General features: G+C 47.0%; 8 protein-coding genes across 8 annotated transcripts; 3 read left to right on the plus strand and 5 right to left on the minus strand.

Moving 5' to 3' along the window:
- Positions 1–758: 758 nt before the first annotated feature.
- On the minus strand, positions 759–2,738 carry BHQ10_002288 (uncharacterized protein; the record flags this gene model as incomplete). The annotated part of the gene is made up of 4 exons (XM_040874417.1): positions 759–1,565; positions 1,612–1,755; positions 1,814–2,476; positions 2,679–2,738. The coding sequence occupies 4 exons, from the start codon at positions 2,736–2,738 to the stop codon at positions 759–761; spliced, it is 1,674 nt and encodes a 557-aa protein (XP_040730793.1).
- Positions 2,739–3,605: 867 nt separating this feature from the next.
- Positions 3,606–4,614, plus strand: BHQ10_002289 (uncharacterized protein; the record flags this gene model as incomplete). Its single annotated transcript, XM_040874418.1, has 2 exons — positions 3,606–3,883; positions 3,939–4,614. 2 exons carry the CDS (start codon positions 3,606–3,608, stop codon positions 4,612–4,614), a joined length of 954 nt encoding a protein of 317 aa, XP_040730794.1.
- Positions 4,615–5,072: 458 nt separating this feature from the next.
- BHQ10_002290 (uncharacterized protein) lies at positions 5,073–5,819 on the minus strand (the record flags this gene model as incomplete). The annotated part of the gene is made up of 1 exon (XM_040874420.1): positions 5,073–5,819. One exon carries the CDS (start codon positions 5,817–5,819, stop codon positions 5,073–5,075), a length of 747 nt encoding a protein of 248 aa, XP_040730795.1.
- Positions 5,820–6,811: 992 nt separating this feature from the next.
- On the minus strand, positions 6,812–7,162 carry BHQ10_002291 (uncharacterized protein; the record flags this gene model as incomplete). Its single annotated transcript, XM_040874421.1, has 1 exon — positions 6,812–7,162. The coding sequence occupies one exon, from the start codon at positions 7,160–7,162 to the stop codon at positions 6,812–6,814; it is 351 nt and encodes a 116-aa protein (XP_040730796.1).
- Positions 7,163–9,215: 2,053 nt separating this feature from the next.
- Positions 9,216–10,052, plus strand: BHQ10_002292 (uncharacterized protein; the record flags this gene model as incomplete). Its single annotated transcript, XM_040874422.1, has 1 exon — positions 9,216–10,052. The coding sequence occupies one exon, from the start codon at positions 9,216–9,218 to the stop codon at positions 10,050–10,052; it is 837 nt and encodes a 278-aa protein (XP_040730797.1).
- Positions 10,053–10,225: 173 nt separating this feature from the next.
- Positions 10,226–11,040, minus strand: BHQ10_002293 (uncharacterized protein; the record flags this gene model as incomplete). The annotated part of the gene is made up of 4 exons (XM_040874423.1): positions 10,226–10,391; positions 10,443–10,562; positions 10,621–10,687; positions 10,872–11,040. 4 exons carry the CDS (start codon positions 11,038–11,040, stop codon positions 10,226–10,228), a joined length of 522 nt encoding a protein of 173 aa, XP_040730798.1.
- A 4,256-nt stretch (positions 11,041–15,296) lies between these two features.
- BHQ10_002294 (uncharacterized protein) lies at positions 15,297–21,959 on the plus strand (the record flags this gene model as incomplete). The annotated part of the gene is made up of 6 exons (XM_040874424.1): positions 15,297–16,266; positions 16,465–17,299; positions 17,350–17,534; positions 17,598–18,436; positions 20,668–20,960; positions 21,011–21,959. 6 exons carry the CDS (start codon positions 15,297–15,299, stop codon positions 21,957–21,959), a joined length of 4,071 nt encoding a protein of 1,356 aa, XP_040730799.1.
- Positions 21,960–23,200: 1,241 nt separating this feature from the next.
- BHQ10_002295 (uncharacterized protein) lies at positions 23,201–24,288 on the minus strand (the record flags this gene model as incomplete). The annotated part of the gene is made up of 2 exons (XM_040874425.1): positions 23,201–24,066; positions 24,117–24,288. The coding sequence occupies 2 exons, from the start codon at positions 24,286–24,288 to the stop codon at positions 23,201–23,203; spliced, it is 1,038 nt and encodes a 345-aa protein (XP_040730800.1).
- Positions 24,289–25,607: the final 1,319 nt, after the last annotated feature.

Consider the following 25,607-nt stretch of genomic DNA (forward strand, 5'->3'; position numbering starts at 1 on the left):
ATCCAACATTATATACATCTTCTTTGATGACTTCGCCATCATGAATTCCTCCTCACAACGTTCAAATTCGCCTCACCCAGAATTCATAGCTCCAAAAGGGGCGATATCAAAATATGGCCACGCAGATGCGAGTCCGTGTGATACTCATCTAAAATCAATATTATATTGCCCGTGGATTGAGACAAGCTCACAAGGCTGAATCGTGTTAAAGTCGTACGATTCAGCCAATCAGAGGCGTTTATTCTTACTGCGCCGGCGGCGCAGCATTGTCTGCCTCAGGCCCACCCTGGTCACCTCAATGGCCACCTCCAGTACGTAGTGCGGGCTATGCTAGTAAATACTAGTGGAAACGTGGTCGCATCTTGAATCGTTTCATCGTTCATTACTGGCTTGATGCTAGAAAGTGCGGTTAAAAGCAGGCAATCATGCTCGGCTATGTAGCCGTAGCCTTGGGTCCTGTGCGGCCTAGCTAGGGCTTCTAGAAACCCTCACAAGGCTTCCAAATGTGTCCCTAGGACTGATACGTTGGCTTCATGGCTTCATGGCATTGCCGGGCGTTTTTTGAGTCCTTTACACGGGCTGGGATTTCTAGTATTGATATAATTTCAAACAAATAGACTCTGATCATCACGGCACGTTCCATGGTAATACCTCAACAGAGCCTCAACACCGCCAGGCTGAGTGAACAGAATCCTGTATCTCAGAAAATAACAAACAAAATCGTAATCTTCGTGAGACTGCCCTGCCAGAGGACATCGCTATAATCTATCCACAAACAGAGTCGTACCCTTCTCAACGAACGTTATCTGTCGCAAAGCAAGAGCCTGATCAATCCCCATCTCTCGCCCAATCATCTCAAAAGTCTTCTCAATCCAACGACATGTAGCAGAGCCGTGCCCATCGACGCTCACTGCAGTCCACAACGGAAACAAAGAAGCTAGCCCTCCAGCCGGATTCGTCAAAAAGGGCGATTTGCCGGTCTTTTGTTGATCGCCGAGAAAGCCGCATAGAAACGGTGTTGTGGCACATATGGCTTGAGCTTGTTGTCGCGAGATGTTGCAGAGTCGATGGCAGGTCTCCTTGAATTCTGTTGTAGGGATAAAGTCCGGTTGAAGAGTCATTCTTTCCAGCCGATTCAGGATGAGCTCAATGGCGAAGATTCGACCATAACGGGAGACGTTTTGCATGGAACAATGAAAGAATGATTGATATTTATGATATACCCCGTTCAATGGAGTAAGTCGGATGCGAAGTGTCGGATGCTCAAAATACTGTCCGGGGGCAAGTGTATGCACTTCCGGCGCATACTCAGGTGGCAGTGTATCAATCATTGTCTCCAGTTCGGCATCCAGGGCAAAAGCACGACTTATAATGACAGACGCGAAATCCATGCTATTCTTTTCGTCCTTGTTTTCAATGCGGAGTTCGTTTATTCGGCATATTAGAACAGTTATTTGATGTGAGAGTTTAGATGAAAAGGCCATGTTTGGGAGACTGGCCACTCTCTCGGAGATAGTGAGCAGCGTCTTAGGAACGGGGTAGTATCTCATTATACAGCTAACCATCTAACTATATGTTAGCACGTTCCAATATGACTCATACAACACATACTATTTCACTCCGCATGAATTCAAACATCTGCAAATACTGAGTTTGAATGATTTGTTTTTCTCCGCGCATCTCGAGTAATGCAACGGCGCCTCTTGTATGTTGAATGAACGAGTCCACCTTCTCAGGTTTCTTACTCGTCAATATCTAGATAAATCGGTATTAGCTCAAGACCAGGACCGAACGGAAGGAAAAAAGAACGCACCTCAAAAAGCGACATACACAGAATCGCAGTAAGTGTAGCGTCATCCGTGGCCTGCTTAGGATGCGAGATGGCCATGTTTGTAAATTTCAGCGCCTTTTGATACTCTTGCTGTGCCTCGAGCTTCATGGACTGAGAACGAGCTCCTGTTCGTGACAAATTGGCCATGCCCACTGCCAGAATTCCCTTCATCATAGCTTTCTGAGCCATGGGGGCTGTTGACGAAATGTCTGCATCATAGTCAAATCCTTTGATGAGACTGCCATTGAGCCAAACAAAGCTGTTGAGACAGTAGCAAATGGCCTGTTGTCTCCGATCTGTAAATGCTGGTAGAAGAGAGAAGTTCTCGGCATCTATAAACTGGTCGTAGCTGTCATAGCTGTCGTAGCTCTCACGGTAAGAGGTATCTAGCGGAGAATCCCACGAACTTGTTGGTATCAGTCCATAGTCTGTTGGTGTGTTTGCATGGTCCTGCCAGCTGCCTGATGATGGTGATGTTGTGGTTGTGACTTCGGACGGTGAGTGGGGACTAGTCTTATTTGTCTTGGCCTTTTTGGCCACCGAACTGCTCTGGTCACGGAAGAGGAGCGACAGCTGATCCCGATAGCCCGGGCACGTCCTGTTGGCTTTAATGCAACGTTGACAGGAAGGCGTCGCTTGATCGCACTGGTATCCGAATCGGGTTAGCTCTATAAAGGAGGGATCTGAATGAAAGTGGGCACTGGAAACTGAGAGAGGAGATGAGACGGGACCAAGCAGCAGGAGACTATATATCCTCCACATGCATCCTGCATCTTCCTGATTGTAGGAAAACCCCTGGCAGTTTTCTATGTCTTGCATCATGACTGTTAGGCAGCTCAATTCTTACCTTGACTTTGCGTGCGCGGCAGGCACCGCAGCCTTTACTAGGCTTCCCGCAGTAGACCATGAGGTCGATGAGTCTATGCAATTGACTTTCCCTATATACAGTTGAAGAGATGTTTGCGAGGACTTGATCTGATATGAAGCCGTAGATATCAGTCAGATTGTAGGTACGGTCGCTCCGAATCGACCGCAGCAGTGCGGCTGAGCAGATGCTCTCACGTTGAACATTGGATTGGCTAACGTCAGCGGGTCAAGTCTCGGCAAGGATTCGCTGCCGGATTGGCAGCACGAGGAAAGTCTATCTCAAGGGTCGAAGTGTAAATATTATGTAGTAATACAAAAGGAACAATTTGGGGGCCTAAGCTACTACGTAGTAAGTAAAGTTCCCTCAAGACTCGCAGGGCGGACCAGCTGCTAACCCAATACGGCAACCAGTGCGTAGTTTCGCACATTGACCAATCATGTGCCGCTAATCGTTGCTGCCTCAGCCATCCACGCCAGGCACGGCGCCAACAGCAGCAGCTTTAACCCTCGTTAATCTTCATCAAGCTTTTTCAGTGTGGCTTCTTTACAGCCCCAACCGTCCACGATCAGTCGTAGAAGTGGACCCCCGGGAATACGACTCGGTGACTGGCTGAGCTGACACCATCTTCGTTGATGATCCGCCCAGCTCGCGATATCGACCAAATCGGGAATAGTGGCTTCATGAAAAAAGTGCATGAAGCAGAGAAAACATAGCCATGATGAGTTGAAAGATCAAACATAAATACCTGGTGTCTCGCTGCTGGACTTCAAGATGTCAGAACCAACATCAACAAGAACAAGAAAAAGTCTTCGACGACAGCCGGCAACAAAATATCTCTCCTCCATTCATTAGACGGCCTTTCGATCTATATAATACTCTCTGAGCATATCAGAGCATCTCATAAACATGGTCGACTACCGCCAAGGTCTCTCCATCCTGGAGATGATCGTCTACATTCCCGCCTTATTCATGGCTCTCTTCATGGGCTTCCGTCACGGTTTTGGCCGTCAAGCCGGATGGTACTTTTTCATTCTCTTCTCGCTTGCCAGATTGATCGGAAATGGCTGCTATCTGGGCACAATCAACAACCCCAACAACATAAATCTATACATTGCCTACGCCGTCTGCAATTCTGTCGGATTGTCACCTCTGCTTTTGGGACTGCTTGCTGGGCTATCGCGAGTGTAAGCTCCACCCTTTCCCCTTCCAGGGTCGTATCACAACTAACACTTTTCGAAGAAATGACTCCATCCAACGCAAAACTGGCACCGCATACTGGCCCATCATCTTCCGCCTCATCGGCCTCATCTCTCTAGTCGCCATGATCCTCTCCATCGTCGGCCAAACCTCCAACGACTCCAGCCTCGAAGCCGGCTACACCAGCAGCGAAGTCAAAGCCGGCATTGCGCTCTTCATCGTAACCTGGGTTGCCACCGTATTCCTTACAATCATGATATGGTTCCGCTACGAAGGGATTGAAAATGGCGAGCACAGGCTACTATGGGCCGTTACAATCTCCATAGCCATTCTATTCATTCGACTTATGTATTCGATCCTGTCAATTTTCAAACATGATTCAGACTTCAATTTATTTACGGGCAACGTGACTGTTTTCCTGGTCATGGATGTGCTTGAGGAGATTATTGTGGTTTATATTATGATGTTGACTGGGTTGACGTTGCAGCTCAGAGAAAAGGCGGTTTATGATGCGGATAAGGAATTACAGCCTACTTCTGGCAGTGCTGCTGCTGAGAACACTTCGCAATACCAGAATGTTGGTTTGCAGGAGCAGGGCTACCAGCAAGGGGTTAGTGCCTCGGGAGGGGCTGCTCCTCGTCCCAAGCGGAAATACAGGGGTGGTCCAATTAGCTGGTTGGTTATTTTCATTTTGAATAAGGTTGAGGGGAGGAAGTGATTGATATGACGATTTCTCATTGAGAATGTCAACAGTATCTTTGTAGTTCGGGTTTGCTTGAGTTTCTATTGTTTCCTTTGTTTTGCACTTTTTGCGAGTATTTCTATGTTCAGGTGATACCATTACTCTTATGTTAAAGACTTGCATTGAATCTACCATGCTACATAGAGATTCTTAATTGAGCTTTTTGTTTTTGATGAATGTATTATACATAATGAACCAATCTGAATGAGCAAGACCAAAATGGCTCCGAGAAAATTGAGGGTACAAGAACCGAAGCTTTTCCATCTCACAAAATGACCGAGTAAACCCGAAATAGTGAATACAAGAAAATTGATAGGGCATGCTTGAACCAAACCGAATGAGCAAGGCTAAGCAATTGATGAAGAGAATCCGAGATGAATCTATCACCAGAGGCCCGCCAAACTAGGTGTTCGAAGTAGTTGAATGAATCGACTCTACCAGCCCAAGATTGGGTGGAACAAGCGACCGGGCACAAATTCATTCGCCCAAGGACGGAGCGTTGAACGCTGATGGTGATACCCGGCTTGACTACGACGCATCTTAGTCCAAGACTTGGGGGGATCGACAAAGGGATCGACTGAAGGCAGAGGGGGGGACCACATAGAAGCGACTTCCTCCAATTCATCCCACACGCGATGCTTCTCGAACTCCGCTGTCAAAGCCGCCAAAGTCATCGAGGATGGAAAGAGCTGGCCCATACGTGGAGGGGATGGTGGAATCGACATGAAGATTGGGTATGAGGCTGGTAGCATAGGTAAAAGCTGAGGGTCGAAGCCATACGCATCAGAATAAATCCGACCTGGTGTATGGGAGTCGTTTGAGGGGTTGTAGTTGAAGTAATCGGGGTGCTCCAGAACTACGTTCGCAGGCGCATAATACAGGGGCTGGTATTGACGCTGGTCCTGATAGCCCTGATGCTGGTCCTCTCCTAGACGATGGCCATTCTCGGGCTGTGGCGCACGCTGGGAATGTTTCCCAGTATCATTGCGACGCTTGTTGTACCAGTCGCGCTTCTGGCCTCGGGATTGAGGATTATGGCGCGACCCCATAAAGGGTGCGGACTCCTTAGCCTTCGACTTTAATGGGAGCGCTGGCTCTGATGATGGATCGCCTTTGGGGGGACCGCCAGCTCCACGTGGAAGCACAAAGTCTCCAAGAGATGCCTTCATGGTGATAGTCATGTTGTCGAATGTGTTTCTGGGATGGTGAGATTGATAGTCTACATACAATGGCAACTGTCAGTATTAGATAGTAAATCGAGTACAGAATAATATATTCGATGATGTGGACGAAGAGATCTTCGAAGGTCTCTTCGAGTATGGCAGATGCATGCGTACCTTGAGATGAAAGTTTCTGTGCTGAGTTGCTAGAAAAGATGTGTTGGTAGATTTGGTTGAGGATGGAATGACTACCTTGGACATGTGAGTCCTTGGTATTTAATAGAAGATGGTGAACACGAAAGCAAGAAGATTTGTCGGCGTCCATTTGAGCAGAAGTGAAAATTATGAAAAATTGGCGTGATTTTGTTTGCAAAACGACAACATTCATACCAACACAAAGCGGAATTTGAACAAGAGCGTTGTATTGAAATGAATGGTATTGTAAATAATAAAAGACAACAAAGGACTTGTGCCCCAGCACAGTCTATGACATAGTCACAACTTGTTTCGTAGCTTTGCCCATTACGCCAGTATTTGATTCCCTGATGGCAGCGACTCGATTGGTGAATCCTGGCTTCTTTCTGGTCATACCCTCATATCTTCAGACAGGTCCCCGCTGACTCTGCATTTTGGTCAGAGGTCGTCTCATTCTTTGGCTATGTTGTCGTGCTTTGGTGATTTCGTCGAGAAGAGAGCCTCGCACCGAGTGTGAGAATGCCTGGACCCAAGAGGAGTGAATGGCAGCGGTTTTAAAGTGTCTGCAAGGACTCTGAGCGATGCTGGTGCCACTAAACATAGGCGACAAGCCCATGATATACACGGTGTCGGGTCCGTGGCCCTGGCCAGATTTCGTTGGTATGTTACGCAATGCAAACACCCGCTTGATCTATCGAGAATGCATATCGACCGCCAATTAATTCTTGAATCAGTGACTGCGACTCGACTTACGTCAAGGTATCCCGATCCTTGGCCGGAACCCAGTCGTGGGTTACAAAAAACTGCATCTACCACGATCAACGCGTGCGATATGACTCCTCGACGTGACCACCAGTCCTCTCAATCTCCGCGATAAGCTCACGCCTCTCTTGCAATTTCAAACGGAGAAAATCAACCGTCTTCTTCAGCACTACACTCTCGCTGCGACCTTGTCCTTCCAACCCAGGCACCAACTCAGTCAGCCTGTCGAATCCTTCTCGTATCGCGGCACGACGCTTCTGCTCTGAGGCTATGTGGTTGTTCTTCTTTTCCTGTTCTGTCAAACGCGGTTTGTCCTGGTTCCCGTCTACACCCAGGCCGGGCGTTTCATTATTCGAGCTGACCGAGTCGCGACTGTGGTCGACGTTGTGGCTGGTATCGGACGACATGGTTCGGCACTTCGGTTGGTGAGGAAGCGGAGTCGCAATGAGGCGGGKAAGGGTGCGTTGAGTCTAGGCAATGCAAACGGTGATAGCTACTGGCTTTGGCAAGTTGATGATTGTATAGGGCACGCGATGACTTGTGAGACGGAGTAGATGTCTGTCGCCGGGGGAGACTTAAGGTTTAGTAGTCGGCTATACGCTGTACTGCGAGCGGGTCAACCCGAATCCCGACTAAACTGCAGATCCGAAAATGCGGAGAGGGAGAGAGTCTGGAGTAGACTAGAGACAAAGCTATTGAATATGTTGGGGCAGCCTTTTGTAATTTGCAACGAATGAAACCGAATCAACGAACGGAATGTTTAAGGTGAAACAGCTCCAGATGGCCAGAGTGCATGTGGAGCGCCGAAAACGAAGGAACCATCGCTGCCTGAGGAAAAAGGCATCGCTTATGTAATGCTTCGCTCGCGCATTGCATGTCACGACGTCATCTGTCGGTCTTCATTCTCTCGTCCACCGTGACTCTTTTCTTATCGACAATTCTGACATTCTGGTGCTTCTCCGTCATGCAATCTTGTCTTTCCTTCGCCCTCCAGTTCCATCGATTGAGCCCCTGAAGCTAGCACCCTGGCCAATAGTCGATCTACTTAATTAATTGAACGAGATCAAGGAAATTTGAATTAACACGTGCAAGTCGTTTCTACGAAAACTCCCGAATATCAGGCCATTCCTGCACCAACAAAACGGAAGCACACTCTAATCAATGGAAGTTCCCCAACCATTGCTGCACGGAGGGTGCTCCTGCGGCAGAAATACCTACGCAATCTCCATCCCCAACGGCGCTGCTAATGAAGCCGAGGTAATTTTTTCAGGCCATCAAGATCACCGTGAGTTCATCATCGTATTTGAATCCTTCGGAGTCTTTCAATCCTTTAGGCCCCAACAGTTCTAACTGATTATTACAGGGCGAGCTCAAGGAGCCCCATTGACAGCATGGCTACGAGTTCCGCTCACATGGTTTCAGTCTCAAACACACTCTTACTATGCGGACGAAACACATGCTACAATTCGGCGCACATTCACACCGCTGCATGCTCCTAACACACAACGCAATTTTTGCGGCTATTGCGGGACTCCATTGACGTTTTGGACTGATCAACCCGACAGCGAGGCAGAATTCATGTCTGTTGCTCTGGGGAGTCTCCTAGGGGATGATTTGAGATTATTGGAGGATCTGCAAATACTGCCCTCTGATGAGGATTCGAGCGAGCAGATTGTTACTGAAACGGTGCCTACGAATCTGGTCACACGAACAGTTGAAATGGCGCCAACAGCACCGTCCTCCTCATCTTCTCGTATTTCTTACTATTCAGGAACGTTGGCGGGTGTACCTTGGTTCGAGGAAATGATTGAAGGTAGCAGACTTGGCCGTATTATGAGAAGTCGACGAGGTATTGGGATCAGCGACGATGAAACGACAACCTTCGAATGGAACATTAGCGAATGGCAGGACACCGATACTGGAATGCAGCCAACGAGAGTCCTCACTTCGGTAGCGAGTACAAGTGGAAAAAGAAAGGCCGAAGACCTGCTAAGTAGAATTGATCCTCGTGATTGATCATCAAATGCGACAATTGGGAGGCTGCACTAATAGGGCTCTGGCTAAACAACTATCCCGGTCACTACATCCCAACCAACGAGCGTCAATGTCATAAACTAGAATGATATCTAAACCACTAATGAAACTCCTTACTACCAATTGATATCTAAAAAAAGGAATATGGAAAAACGAAATTATGACGAGCATGGATCTTCATCACGTGATCAGTTGTGCAAGGCAGCATATAATTTATGCATATCTTTGAGTCATTCCTCATTTCTAATGTCTGTAAAAACATCGCAACCACACGACAGGCAGCTTGAGATCAACTACCTGAATAGAGTCTTCACTCGAATCGCCCGACCGAATACTGCCTATTTTGTCAAAGAATCTACAATACCACCACTTACTGTACACTACTCCAACACCACACCCCGCTATCTCCAAATCCTCAATCTCAACATGCCAGAAAAAGGCCCTTTACCAGGCAGCGCACTTCCAGATCCCCCAACGTACGAAGATGCAACAGCCACAACAACGACTACAACAACAACCCGCCCAAACCAACCTAGACCACCATTCCCTCTCGCCCTCCCCATCCTCCACCAACTCCGCAGCAAACGCGTAATCCTCGCTTCCCAATCCCCGCGCCGCAAACAAATAATGTCCTATCTGGGTCTGCCCAACCTCGAAATCATCCCCTGCACCGAACCAGAAGACTTCCCCAAAACTATGGGCCCCATCGACTACGTGCTTGCGACAGCCACCAAAAAGGCACAGATCATCTACAGACAGGAAGTCGACAATGCAGAAAAGGGAGAACCAGGTCTGATACTCGCTGCAGACACAATCGTCGTTGATGGCGCGCACGGCGGCGCAATACTCGAGAAGCCGAGATCCGAAGCGCATCATGTCGCGATGCTCAAAGATCTGAGGGATGCGGGGAGACATATGGTTTATACGGCTATTGTGGCCATGGTACCGCTAGCGAGTGCGCGGATGCCGGGCTATGCGATTGAGTCGCATGTTGAGGAGACCAGTGTCCAGTTTGATTCGGGTGTCACGGACGAGCTGATTGTGGCATACGTCAAGACGAGAGAAGGAGCGGATAAAGCGGGTGGGTATGGGTTGCAGGGTTTAGGGTCGATACTGGTGAATAAGATTGAGGGCAGTTATGATAATGTGATTGGGTTGCCGTTGAAGGCGACGTTGCAGGTTATTCAAAAGGCGGTCCTAAAGGCGGATGATGATGATTTGTTGCCGGAGGAAGAGGTGGATGATGATGAGTTTGAGGGTTGATCTTGTATCATACACAAAGAACTACTAGAGTCTGTATATTGGATGCATTCAATAATGGTGAAATACGCCTTATCTCTTATATCAAAATGTACAATAGTTTCTCAGTCAAAACCGACAAAGGGAAAAAAGTTGTATAACAGTTATAACAGGTCAATCAAATACTTTGATTTTGTCTATGCGGTCCACACCCTCTTAATCGCCTCGGTGATACCGACATCATTCGTCTCGAATTCATACAATCCAACGGCAACGGTCAGGGTAGCGGCGCGGAGACCCCATTTGAACAAGGCAAGGGTCTTGGGGACTCGGTATTCGGGCAAGTAATCGATGATGAGGGCTCTGTAGCTTTGTTAGCGATTCCTCAAAGTCGAACTATTTCAAGTGACGCACTGGAATCCAATGTGAGAGTGAAGGACAATTCCGGCGGCGAGAATGGAGTCCAAGACCGGGTTGAGGGMCCCGCCGATGAAGGGAGCGATGGTAAGAGGGACGAGGCCGGCGGCGATAAGGCTATGCTTGTTAGTACGGCTCCGATTGTAGGTCCTCAACTGATATATCGAATGCATACCGCTCAAAGGTCCAGTGGTAGCTGCCATGGCTGGGGGAACTGTGGGGGACAGGTGCGGCATCGTTCACTTATTCTTGTTAGCTGTGTCGTGCATTGCGACATCGTTCGTCTGGCGATAAGTGGTTTCCAAGCGACGAAGCTATTGGCAGAGTCACGTACTTGTTCCCTTAATAGTCTCTACATTCAACAATTAGTCTCTATCCATCAAAATCATACCATATCCAATTCCAAATTCAATTCAAAGAACTCACGTGGCAAAGGCGTAAGAATCTGCCTCTTGGCAGAACTATGAAATTGTGTGATTTGCGCCTGACGAGCAATAGTCATAGCCAACGGAGCTGACTTGGTCGAGTAGACAGCTGGGACTCTCATGATCGTTCCCATCATGGCACCGGAGGAGGGGCGGATGAAGGCGGCCATTGTTGCTGGTTGTTTAAGAGTGGCGAGGATCCAGATTCGAGGCAGAGTAAGCGACGACCAGCAAGCGAGATTTCGTCGGTCGTTAAGCGACTCGTGGACGTGCTAGGCTGTAGGTAGATGCTGTGAATCTTGAAGATGAAGTGAAGTCTGGAAGTCTAAGGTTCCTCGGGAAAGAATGCGGTCATCCGATTGTGTTGCTTGTGATTGGCGGACGGTAGCCGAATTAGCCCGGTCGCGTCAAGCATGCAGCCGACCTTCTTCCGACTCTCTACTATGTACAGCTTCAGTTTGAACATGTATGATCTTACTGATTATTTCCAGATCCTTCATGGTCGGCTATGCTACTAAAGAAAAAGGAATGGACTTACACTGGCTACAGTCAAACGCACTCTGTTCATGCGAGCCAGATTCTACTTCATATATGTCAGAAATTGTACCGAAATCATGTGAAAAAACATGCACTCAGACGACGTTCGAAGCAGATAACAAGTCCCCATTTTCAAGCTCCTTCATTTTCTGAAGTTCCCCACGAACAGCGACGAGTTGATCAAGGATTTCTTGCTTGTGCTAATAATACAGTCAGCCGTATTACTATCGCTATGAAGGAAGCCATACCATTTGCGCGTACTTTTGGATCCCATCCTGGGCTTTTTGTGCTGTTGCTAGAAGCGCTCCGAGCCTGTTACTTAGAGACGCCTCGGATTGCGTGCTGTCATCTACGATTACTAGGTGGTCTGCCAGGTTGATATCAGGGATGATATGATTCGAGGAAATGTCCACTTATGTCTTCGCCATTCCTTGAGCAACCAAGTAGTAGCCACGTAGAGTGAGTGCGTTGATATGGGAGCCCTTCAAACGTGGTCTGAATCTGATGACCCCTGCACTTACACCTATCAACTGCTCTTTCTTTTTCTCGCAACGACTGGCGCGGGTTCTTTTCTCATATCAAGGTCCATGTCGTACACGGATGCCAATATGAAGATACAGGAGATTGGGAAAGAGCTTATTGACCTGTACACTGCAGGACAAGCAAAGTATGACTTGGACTTAGATGAACCCTTCGAAGTACCGAGACAAGTCCAAGAAGTGGTTTCCTCTTTGTGGCCTTTCGAACCGGAGGAGTTCACCTTAAACTTTAAGTGGAAGAGTTTCCCATTGGAAGTGACTACGTGAAACAAATGCTCATAGTGGCCATCTGGGTCCTGATTCAGTACTCACAGCGCTGCGCCTGATATGTTAACGTGTCGTGAGACCATACATCCCAGGCATTCGCCAAGCTAATCTGAGTCTGGGGATTTTGCGTGCTGTGTAACTTGAAGCTGGGCTCGCAAATTATGTCCGAACTTAACAAACGACTGCTGCACAGGATGGTCGTTGAAGTACGCTCAAACCGTAATAACGTCTCGGATACCCTGGAGGGCAGGGCTAGGGTCATTAAGATCGGCAACATAGGTATCCATATCGGCAATGATATTCTCATCGAATTTAAATATCTATTGAGTGATATTTGCGTTGCTAGTCTTGTTCGTTTGGTCATTTTGGCGTTTTGTTATTGAGAGTTTGAAGGGATCTATGCACCCCTAGATGGATAGGGCCAGGATCTAAGTATAAGCCCGGTGATCCAGTAACTTGTTGTTTGGCCGCGGCAATACACGTTATATTTCTTGTCTTCACCTCCAGCATGCCGGTCTAAAGAGTGAGAATGACGTGACGGAACATCCTCGTCTTCAGTACTGTCGGTCCTGCTAGCGCGCCTCTGGGAGGAATATGATGAATCACCAGACCCCTCCTGACAAATGGTGGCTGATAACCAGGATCCCAAAGGGAGCCATGGCAAAAAGGATTGTCGTCTTCCTCGGCTAACTCATCATGTACGTTCACAATGAAAGGTGTGAACGTCTGCATAAAAGAACTCGGGGTCTACTTGACAAGATTCGGAAATTGTGCTGTGACTATTGTTCCAGATAGCATTCATATGCACCTCCAAGTCAGTTATAAGAGTTGTCAATAAAAGACGAGCAAGAGTCACAGATAGGTAGTCCAACTGCTCAAGGCTACTAGTGCCACCATCAGAGGTAGGTGGAGAGAGTCCCCGACGAACAAGCTACGGGGAAGTCCCGTCCACTGAGTTGATTACTGACGGAGTGGGCAAGTACTGTTTTCCGCAAAGCCAGCCAGCTGCCCATTCCATTGCTGTAGCACTGGGTTAGTAGTCTGTGTTGTTGTCGTACATATAGCTTCGCAGCAGGAAGAACGAGCACCACCCTTCCCCTGACAAGAAGAATCGAATTGATGCGGGGCCGCTCGAACTTGACTAGCAGGGTAGCTGTACCTACAGAATGGACTACTTTTTGAACGAGTTTCTCCTAAATCTGAATGCCAAGCGCATTTTTCGAATGACAAATTCGAATTGCTGGTATTGGCACAAAGCCTCCTCTCTGAGCAGGTATAGTCCCCATTCCCATACCCTTAAAGAACATGTGAAGGATCTTCAGCGCCGATTAGATTGCACTTAGCACCACCACTACCTTTAGCAGAGTTCGCCAATAGCACTCCATCAGATGCGTTAGACCATGGACAGCTATCTTTATCGCAGGCAGGCCCTTTCTAACCACTGTATCGTTGAGTAAACCTTCATATTGTCTTCTGCAGTAGTACAGCAAGCCGCTTGGTAGTTTTTGTTGTAGTACATGGAGTTCAACCCACACCGAATCTCAAACAACACCTTTCTGTGCAGTGATTGTTGGCGTTAAATTGAGCCGTAGCTGTATGTTCACATGTGCTTATACACACATCGGCACCCTTTCAAAGCGTTCCGAAGATGATTCGACTGATAACAAGTTGGACCAGAAATACTCACGCAGTAACCAGGCCCTACACCGCAATAGCCAGAGCTGTGGTGGAAGTAGTCAGATAACTTGGTCAATTCGCAAGCCTGTAGAACCATCAATTTTCTTACGAAGAGCAGCAGCCAGTTGCGCATAAGTTGGTCGCACTACAATGCTGCGATGCAGCAATTGCAGCGCAGAGCAACAACAGCGAGAGAGTGGGAAGTGGCCGAAGCAATGTGATAGTTAACCCCATAGTTGATAGCTTGAATGAAGCACCAAAATCGCCACCAGGAGTGACGGGCTTGTTTTCGTACAAACGCACCTCCTTTTACATGTATGAACGTGTGTTTGCGCGAATTTGTCGGCCTGAAATAGTTATGTTATCCAAGCTATGGCTACACGATGAATGTGGCCCTTGCCTCCGAAAATCGCACGGAAATCATGGGATCCATATAGGCACAGGCAGAATGGGTACATAGTGACGATTATGTAGCATTTGAGCAAGCGTGGGCGCCTCTGCTGGAACAGACCACGATATCCACATACAACAATGAGTGCCAATGGTTAATTCGAGGGTACACTACTCGCACGTAGCTGTATTTTTCGCATTGCATATTGACAGTAGACACTATAAGATCAGGTTCTTGCATTGATTCTAAATTTTAAATACTCGGCGAGGCTCAAAATGCGTACAAGTTGAGTTTTTGAGTTTATTACGCCGAGTGAATTCCCATACAAAATGCCCTGAAACGACCGAAGGGAGCGGAAGGGAGAAAGACCATGGGCGCGAGACCGCCACACAAAAACGCTGCAGGAAGCTGACACTTAAGAAGGCCTAGTTCTTTTTAGCTGCATGGGGTTAGAACTAGAGATGCTTTTAAGTATTGTCATTCCCTCGAGGCATTCATATTTTATTTGTAAAACCTTCACCGAAGGATGTTCTCAAAGACGTCGCAAAGACATAACGTCGTACGGACTCACTAATTCTTTTGGGTGGTCTGCATTTATACATACGGGTACATACGGTATGGGTCATGTCTGTGTATCGTGAAGTTACATAAATCTCTATATTGGCCGTGCTGCTGCAAACATGCCCGACGACCCCGCCCGAGTTAGCTTGTGAGGCTGGCTGGAAATGGCGATAACATCCCACTTTCTAGTGATACCTACGTTTCCTGCTTCTCGAGCTTCGCAATTGGTCTATTAATTGCTAGCTATCGAGCTTTACTAGAAACTACATACAACCGACCAGGACTGACCGATCACTATCAGACTCTCAAGTCCCACGTTGTGCGCGTATAGATCACACAGACTTAGTCACTCGATTCTGATTCAACAGCCTCTAACGCTGCTACTATTTCAGCGATAAAGATACCTTCCAAAACGAAAGAGGAACCATCCTTTGGCGTTGCTCCTGCATTTCCCATGTCGGAACCGTCTATCGAAGATTACACGATCGGTTGGATATGTGCCTTGCAAGAAGAGTATGAGGCTGGATGTCGAATGCTCGATGTTGAATATGACGGCCCGGAGACGAGCGAGATAAATGATAACAACACCTACGTATTTGGTTGTGTTGGTGGACATAATGTTGTCATTGGATGCTTGCCAGATGGCCGATGTGGCACAAGCTCTGCTGCTAGGGTTGCCAGAGACATAGTTCGATCGTTTCCCAATCTGAGGTTCGCCCTGATGGTGGGAATTGGAGGAGGCGCCCCGACGCCGGAGAGAGATATCCGCCTTGGTGACGTCGTTGTCAGTGTACCCCAGGGCAAGCTTGGAGGTGTCGTGCAATACGATTTTGGGAAAAGGCTGTCGAACAGCCGGTTTCAACGAACAGGCCAGCTAAACGCTCCTCCAGAGGTGCTTCTTGGAACTATTCCTGAGATACGACGACGTCACAATGACCCTAGGAAGTCAGACAAAATCTCTGAATATTTGAGGCTGATGGATGATATGCCTGACTACCAACGCCCTGCTGATGATCGATTGTATCGTGCTGACTACGCGCATAAAGGTGGAAAGAACTGTGTGACATGTGAAGCTGATGGATTGGCAGAGCGTCCACAGCGTAAAAACAGTCGTGAAGTCACGATCCACTATGGGACCATTGCATCTGCCAATTCGGTAATGAAGAATGCCACAGAAAGGGACCTCTATGCCAATGATCCGGAACTAAACGTTTTGTGTTTTGAGATGGAAGCCGCTGGCTTGATGAACAACTTCCCCTGTCTGGTGATCCGGGGGATCTGCGATTATTCGGATACACACAAAAATGATGAGTGGCACAAATATGCAGCACTCACGGCTGCTGCATATGCCAGGGAGCTTCTTCATGTTCTGAAGCCTCGGAAGGTGGCTGGGCTGCCGCCATGGGCGGGGAAAATGGAAGGCCGTATGTAGAACTACTTCTCATTCTCCGCCAGTTCATTTCTCCTGTGACAGTCGATTGCGAAGTGCAGATGATGAAATACAACTTTGAGTCACAGATTTCTGATGCACTAAATGGGTCCTTACCCTTATCACTGTAGCATCCTCTATCATAATTGAATTGCTGGGTTACGACGATCTTGAAATAACTAACAACCTACAGTTCTGGCAGACATCCAAGAAAGAGTTTCAGGCATTGCGAGAAAGGCCGATGAGATTATCCGTCATCAACACGGTCAAGAGGAGGAGAAAATCCTGGAGTGGCTCACGCCAACCAACTATGCTCCACAGCAGAACGACCTCATCAGGAAGCGACAATCGGGGACTGGCCAATGGTTGCTGGATTCGGCACAGTATCAGAATTGGCTAGAAACTAACAAGCAGACGTTGTTCTGTCCAGGCATTCCTGGGTCGGGGAAGACAATTATCACCGCGATTGTGGTCGACCATCTTTATAAGATATTTTATAGCGACGCCACAATTGGAATCGCGTACATTTATTGCAACTTTAAGCGCCAAGAGGGGCAAACAGCCGATTTCTTATTCCTAAGTCTTTTGAAGCAATTAGTCCAGCAATCTCCATCTATACCGGACAGTGTGAGGGCTCTCTATGACGTCTATGTAAATAAGAGAACGCCATTATCATTTGATGAAGTTAGTAGAGCTGTGTATTCTGTGATTGCTACTTATTCACGAGTCTTCATTGTCATCGACGCACTTGACGAATGTCAAGCAACCGACGGTTCCCGATCACGTTTTTTATCTGAAATTTTTAACCTACAGCTTAAGAGTGGGGCGAGTATCTTTGCTACTTCAAGATTCATCAGTGATATTACAGACAGGTTTAAGGGTAATATAAACCTGGAAATCCGTGCCAGCGATGAGGATGTGGGAAGATATCTAGATGGTAATATCTCTAAGCTGCCGGCATTTGTGGGACGCAATCAAGACCTCCAAAACAAAATCAAAACTGCAGTGATAAAGGCTGCTGATGGCATGTAGGTAATCGCTTCCCCATAAACTACATATTCTTACTAACCTCAAACAGGTTTTTGCTAGCACGACTCTACTTAGATTCCCTCGACGATAAGTTGACAACAAAGGCTGTCGAGAGTTCATTAAAACAATTCCAAGGACACAATCTGGCATCGGATGAAGATGAACGGCTAAAATTACTTTCTCAAGCATATGAACAAGCGATGGAGAGAATCATGGGTCAGAAACCAGGCTTCCGTGAGCTTGCAGAAAACGTTCTATTATGGATTACCTGTGCTAAGAGGCATCTAACCATATCAGAGCTTCGACATGCCCTTGCTGTGGAACTCGGTACATCTGAACTTGACACAAAGAATCTTCCAGAAATAGAAGATATGATTTCCGTGTGTGCGGGATTGGTCACGGTCGACGAAGAAAGCAATATCATCCGCTTGGTCCACTATACAACTCAAGAATACTTTAAAAGGACACAAGGCACGTGGTTTCGGGATGCAGAAACCAGGATCACGACAACCTGTCTAATATATCTTTCTTTCAGTCTCTTTGACAGTGGGGTTTGTCAAACGGAGAATGAGTTTGAAAAGAGGTTAGAATCTAATCATCTTTACGGCTATGCCGCACAAAATTGGGGACACCATGCCCGTATATCTTCAATTGAGGACAGGAAGTTGATTTTGGATCTTCTTGAGAGTGAGACTAAAATATCTGCTTGTATCCAAGCGATGATGGTGCTTAGGGACTACAAGGGCTATTATCTGGAAGTTCCGATGAGGATGAAAGGAGTGCACCTTGCAGTGCACCTTGCAGCATACTTTGGATTGGTGGAATCTATGACGGACTTACTAGAGAAGCAGTACGCTCCGAACCCAAAGGATAGTTCAGGTCGGACGCCACTGTCATGGGCTGCAGAAAACGGGCATGAGGCAGTAGTCAAGCTGCTGCTTAGTGATAAGAGAGTTGACCCACATTCTAAGGACAAAACGTATGGTCAGACGCCACTGTTCAGGGCTGCGGGAAATGGACATGAGGCTGTGGTCAAGCTGCTGCTTAGTGATAAGAGAGCTGACCCAAATTCTAAGGATAAAAGTGGCTGGACGCCACTGTTATTAGCTGCGGAAAATGGGCATGAGTGCTTGATGGTAAGAGAGCTGACCCAAATTCTAAGAATACGTATGGTAAGACGCCACTGTTAAGGGCTGCGCGAAATGGGCATGAGGCTGTGGTCAAGCTTCTGCTTGATGATAAGAGAGTTGACCGAGATTTTAAAAATAGTGATGGATATACACCACTATCATGGGCTGCAGAAAATGGGCATAAGGCAGTGGTCAAGCTGCTGCTTGATGATAAGAGAGCTGACCCAAATTCTAAGGATAAAAGTGGCTGGACGCCACTGTTATTAGCTGCGGAAAATGGGCATGAGGCTGTGGTCAAGCTGCTGCTTGATGGTAAGAGAGCTGACCCAAATTCTAAGAATACGTATGGTACTGTTAATGGCTGCGCGAAATGGACATGAAGCAGTGGTCAAGCTGCTGCTTGATGATAAGAGAGTTGACCGAGATTTTAAAAATAGTGATGGATACACACCACTATCATGGGCTGCAAAAAATGGGCATGAGGCAGTGGTCAAGCTACTGGGACTTCCAATAATCTGACMAAGCCATATCATTCCAACCTTTCTCTTATATTCTCAAATATCTCTACAAAAGAAGGGTATGGGATGAATGATACTTAAGTAGCAAGGCTCTTACTATTTTAGAAAGCATCCCGTGTTTCAATTCTTAACTAAAAGTAATTTGTCTAATCAGAGCCCCTTATTAAGGGCTATATTAAATTTAGATCTTACTCAAATGTCTACTTTGATCCAGTGCTAGTCGACTCCCAAAAAGCCCTTAAAATTAGCGTGCGCGGAAGTCCCCTGAAGCATCAGTGAGTCCAATCCGATTCCTGGGAATTCAACCTCAGCCTTAGATTTGAGGTCGCGAGCGGGTATTTCCTCTGAGGGTCTTTGGCTTTTTTTTTTCCTGTTCAAGGCAGCACTGTTAGCTCGTTTATCTCTGCGTGGTTGTGGCTTAACGTTGCAGGTATTTTCCTCAGGTATCTTCCTCATAGCACGTGGCAAGCAACGAGGTGAAAATAACAAAAGAAGAGTGTACATAACAACCTAACGAAGTATGGGAATGACATTGCGAGGATTTATTAGCAAGCCCACGTGTTCGTGAACTCGGCAGGAACAGGAAAGAACTCTGTTGATCCGGTCAATTCCGTCTTAGCCATATACGAAGTTACTACTACTATAGTGTATGCTACTTCATGTCCTGCGCCGCACAACCCGTATACGATTTATCCGGCCAGCGACCCCAAAACAGCCTGACTGAGGGTAGTGGATCTTCGTAGATAGTGGTATCATTTCCACCCAGTTGATTCTTCATTTAATCTTTTTGCCAAGTATACCAGCTGTGATCCTCGGCTACATTATTGAAAATTGTTGGGCCGTCCCAACGAGAGCAGAGAGCTATGTGCATACTAGATGATCTAGCAGAGGAAAATATTGCTAGAGGTGACCGTGATGTATGCGGTGGTGAAGTCGTTCTAACAAAGAAAAAAACATCTGCTTTAATGATAAAAAATGTCTATTGTACGGACCAATATTGACCTGTAAGCACAGCACCAACAATACCTAGGTAGGGTGGGGTTGGCGTGACCCGGCAAGCCCTAAATCCATGGATGCGTCGATGAGACTAGTACATGTAATTACAATATTGAAAAGCTGTAAAATATGTATCTTCTCCACCCCGTATAAATGGATCGCATCGACCAATGTATGCTAGGACCTAATGCTACATAGGTTTTGCCCTGTCTCGTCGAACGATAAAGTATATGGGTAGTACTCCATATGGATCTCTAGCGTCAAATTCACTTCGATGGCTCATCTCATGGTCACGTCCTTGTTTCAATCTATAGATCGAAGGAACAATAATAGGATTATAGGCTCTACTTGGTATATGGAAGAGCCTCTGAGCATCAAGTACTTTACCAATACCAGATTTCTCAAGCCCAGAACGTATACATGAGCATGATTCAAACAGAATCACCGTACTTTCAGCCGTCACCCAGAGCACCTTTGCCTTTTAATGCAGGGCTTTTCCCAAATGACCCGACCTTCGCCGATTGTGATACAACTTCAACAAAATGTGCTGGCTCTTGGGCGTTGAGAGTGATTGATTCAAGTACGGTGTATTCTATGGCTTCTGGTAAATATCTACGTCCAATCAAATCGGTTATTCTACCTTCACAACTGACTTCTGCTATAGGATTTTATAGTTGGTATTCCGACTATAGTCAGACATGTCTAATTACGGGTAATTGCCAGCTGGCGGGTGTTGAAATTGCGCAAAGTACGGACATATGGTTATACCATATCGTCATTAAAGGCATGGTGGAGATGGTCAGTCCTGTGAACGAATACGCCACCCTCGCCGCGAACAACGTTAACGGCTTCGTGTCCTCTATCCTCGCGTGGGTGAGAGAGACCAATGCAACAATCGGAGCTTATACGTTCTCCGGCTTTGATATATATGACTTCGACGACCTTGACGGACTCGTTACCAGCACTTGTCAAACAGCCGTTGCCCAGACCATTCGATGTCCCAAATATCTCACCATGTATCTGTCGCCGCAAGTCGGCCGATCAACTGGAAACTCCACATTCACAGATTTGATGTGCAGTTCTACTTGTGGTCCCAGCCTCCAGAGCTGGTAGCATTCTCTGACGCCAACAGCATGGAATCAATGCCAACTAATGAGCTTTGCTCGTGGTGCTGGACACAGATGGTTATTATGATGCAAAATAGCTCCTATTCTGCATTTAACGACTACTATCAGTCCGGGATGCAATACATGGTCAGCGAATGTTCTCTAGACGCGCCAACCACTATGCCCGAATCTCTTATTCAAGCCCAGCCCACGGTGACGCCGATGTGCCTGTCGGGCGTGAACTATACGATTCAGGAAGGAGACACATGCGACTCCATCGCCATTGCAAACCACGTAACATCTGCCTCGATCCTCACCAATAATCGTATGATTATAAATAGCTGCTCATCACTCATTCCTGGAAGAACAATATGCATGCCTCTGTCATGCACACCTTTGTACTCTCTGCAGCCTGACGACGACTGTTTTACAATCGAAAATGCAAACAGACTGCGGGATGGTACTCTTCACCAGTACAATCCATGGATCAATTACTTCTATAGCAATCTCCAGGAATCGACTGATATTCTCGGACATACGTTATGCTTGGGCCCTCAAGCTGGGAAGTTCGTTTCCAACAGTAGGCTCCACCCTAACCCTCCTGCTTCCTCAGTGCCCTCTACGGGCTATTCGCAGTATGTTACAGCTCCGCCAATAAATGCAACGGTAGCCTTGGGGACAACGACTTATTGCGGTATATGGTATACTGTCAACGAGGGAGATACATGCGCCCAAATTTGCGTCATGGAGTCTATACCTTCCAGTCTATTCCTTGCAATCAACCCGTCGCTTAGCGGTACCAAATGTGACACAAGTCTGGTCGTGAACACAACATACTGCGTGGCTCCAATGTTCAGTTGGGATGACCCTTCGTATTGGGCCGATGATGATCCGCCGTCTATAACGTGAACATAAGCCTCCGTTTAGTTAACCCCTGCACCAAGTGTGTCAGAATGTGCGACCTTGGAGCCTCGCATGATAATGCAGGGTCATTACTGATTGTGTCATACACAGCCGGTAGCCCTTTTGTCGAAAGTGCAGCTGCTTGTGGAGCTCAATCTTTAGCAACTTCTTCCTGCACAAATCCCTACTTCATCGAAGGGAATACTGTAACTTGCACATTGATACTAGCACCTTTGCGGCAAGTAATACAAGCAATTCCTACTTATGGTATGATGCGTCGTGCTTTTGCTCAGGTGTTGCTTGTGGGTCATATGGTTTTTCAAATGATCCTTCATCGACTTTGCTAGTGTCGTATACATCAGGCTCGCCATACGTTGAAAGTGCTGCAGCTTGTGGTGCTCAATGCCTATCTAAATCTGGCTGTATAAATTTGTATTTGATGGAAGGAAATTACTGCAAACTTCATTATCCTAGCACATTCCGAGCATCGACTGCATCTGATTATTATGAATGGTATCAGGCCGGCTGCTTTGTTTGCAACACGCTTGGTTAGGTTTAGTTGAGGGATCCCATTGGCAGGTATTCGAATTGGAGTATTTGGATTCAATAGGTAGAGATCAACGTTTTACTCTTTACGGCTTTTGGGGATATTTATTTGTTTAGAAAACGACTGGCGATAGCAACACTGTGAAACAACGCAGCAACATACTGACTTCAAACACGTCAGACTATCATGGAAACCTATTAAACTAAAGGAGAGTTGATTTTAAAGCTGTGAATGGAATGGAGCAAGCAGTCCTACAGGCTATAGGTACCAACTCAAACAATGAGGGTGAGCTGATTGGTTTAGCTTGATTTGACGTAACATCCACTAGAATATTTTACTATAATACTCTTTGCTGTTTTTCAAACTTATTGATGTGGCATTGTATTCTGAAAACATAAAGTAATTTCAGTACCTTGTTGATTATTCTAGTTTATTCATCTAAGATTCTTGAGATAGTATCATCGAGTAAGCTTATCAAATGTATGCTATGATTCGGATCTGATCAAACCAAACATGTCATATTGAACGTCAATGGGCCCAGCAGAAATTACACGATGTTTGTTCCCTGGTACACATAATTACAGAATGAATAAACAACAGTTGTTATTATTTTATAAGGATTATATTGTATATATTGGTTCTTTAAAGAATACAATGGCAGGTAATTTGCTCATGAGCGTCCTAAGGCATAGGCATGTTGTTAATACTTCAACACAGCCTTGCCAAAATTCCGTCCAGTGAAGAGAGCCAACAATCCATCAGCAGCCTGCTCAATGCCCTGAACCTCCCAGGTCACAGCCTTGAAAGTACCCTCCTTGATCCATTTCGAGACACGCTCTCGGTGCTCATCGGCATACTTATCGCCCATTCCCTTATCACCCACCAAGAAACCACGGACAGTCAATCTCTTCCACAGAATCTGTCCATAATTGCGCAAAGGGTGAATCTCTTCAGGCTTCTGGTTGTAGCCCGCAATCAGACCGCACACAATCACACGTCCGTACGCCTTCATTGCATCCAACGCAGCCTCGAGATGATCTCCGCCAACATTGTCATAGTAAATATCCAACCCTTCAGGGGCCAATCGCTGCAGTGCCTGTGCGGGACTTTCCTTCTTGTAATTAAATCCAGCATCAAAGCCCAAATCCTTGAGGATAAACTCCAACTTCTCATCTGAGCCAACGCTACCAATGACTCTGAGCCCTTCATGCTTGGCAAGTTGCCCAACCAATTGACCCACCGCGCCACTAGCAGCAGACACAAAAATTGTGTCCCCCTTTTTCGGCTTTCCGATTTCATACAGGGATGAATACGCAGTCAAGCCAGGCATACCCAACGCACCGAGGAAGACACGAATGTCCTCAAGACCCAGTGGGTTCTGTAGCGGTTTCAGCGCAGCGAGTTGCTGACCACTCAGGGCGACGTATTCCTGAAAGGGCAGCATGCCGACTACATGGTCACCTTCTTTGAAGTTGGCATTGTTGGACTTCGTGACGAGGGCAATTTGGCTGTTGGCGATGGGTTTGTGGAGTTCGAAGGGGGGCGCATAGGATTTTTTTTCGGGGGCTATGAGGTCAGTCATTGCAAGTACAGGAATGGAAGGCAGGAGGACATACATCGCATACGACCTCGGAGATACGGGTCGAAACTGGCGTATATGTTCTTCAGGATGATGCCGTCCGCAGGCGCTTCCTCGGGGTATGGCACAGACTCAAGGGTGAGATCCTTGCCTGCGACAGGCAGCCCCGAGGGGATATCGCTGAAGAAGAGAGCTCTGTTTTCTGGCATGTTGCACAATTGTATTATGAGATTGAAGGGCAAGTATGATTATGATTAGACTAGAATTCGACGGAGCCCCCGGAATGGGAGGAGGCTACATTTATACTTCTAGTCATGCTTGCGTAAGGCTCTTTTCCTCTACCCAAGAACAGCAAATATGGATACGGTGGCTCGCGGTGCTACTCAAAGCGGTCATATCCGTCACTTGCAGGCGAGGTTTCCGTACAACCTCTGTGTCCGGAACGCCATGACAATGATCCCCCCCTCGGCTTTTCTGTCACTGTGCATGGCGAAAGAGCGCAAAGCGCCACGGAAGAAGCAGCAAAGAAGCAGAGAAAAAAATTCTCCGAGTTGGAGACTAGTACTATAAGCGCATAGAGTACCGAGAGAAGGGTTGGTGGTGTTGCATCCATCCAACCACGAACAACGTAAACTCCACCAGTTCGATCTTTGGATCTCCCCACGTCATGGCGTCACGCTTACTCAAGATCGTGTCTACATAGTAGATTGAAGATTCTATCAGACCTGAGTCCACGTTCCCCTCGATTGCTTCAAGTGAGTACAGAAACCTGGCATATTCAACATTGCCAGCCTGTAAATTTCTTCGAGCTCGAATAGCGGAATCCCGGCAGCAAAAAGCGTGCAACAAAGGCCTCGAGAAACGAAAAACTGTGTACCTTCTTTGTGTGCGCCTGATCTGTCAGGCAGCAAGTCCCAAACAGGTTTAGCCTCCGCCGTTTGTCATCCCGTCGCAATCACCTCACCGACTCTGCTCTTTCATGGTTCTTATTCTCCGTGCGACTCAGTACGCTCCTAGATAGTGCCGTCAAGGAAATATCGCACGATGGAATTGTCTAGAAGACTGATGACTGATGACAGCCATATCCGCCCGATGTTGCCTCTTGGTCGCCTCTGTCGGCTCGATCGTTTCGTCCTTTGTAAGCAGCTTCCGCCAGCCGTTGACACTTGACAGCCAGCTTCTTTCGCTATCGCTCTCCGACTGAGCCGATTAACAAAGAGATCAAAAAAACCGTGCGAGGACCATGAGTTTGTCTCGTTTCATATATATTCGACGGCATGGCACGAACAAGTATATGGGCTTATGATAAGTTTCAACTAGAGACAATGGCGCGGATTGCGTTACCCCGCCTTGACCTTGAGGCTTGGGAGGCTGACTGACTGACTAGTATTCCTTTGCCCTAGCGTGTCACTGACTACTGATTTCCTGACCAGGTCTAGATATGAGAATATTCTACGAGCATGATCGAACGAGTAATGTAAATCCCGCCAAAGACATGTCCATTGTTCGGACGGAGATGACCAATGTT

Source organism: Talaromyces amestolkiae (assembly GCF_001896365.1).
Source record: "Talaromyces amestolkiae strain CIB chromosome Unknown scaffold3.1, whole genome shotgun sequence".
NCBI classification, from domain to species: Eukaryota; Fungi; Ascomycota; class Eurotiomycetes; order Eurotiales; family Trichocomaceae; genus Talaromyces; species Talaromyces amestolkiae.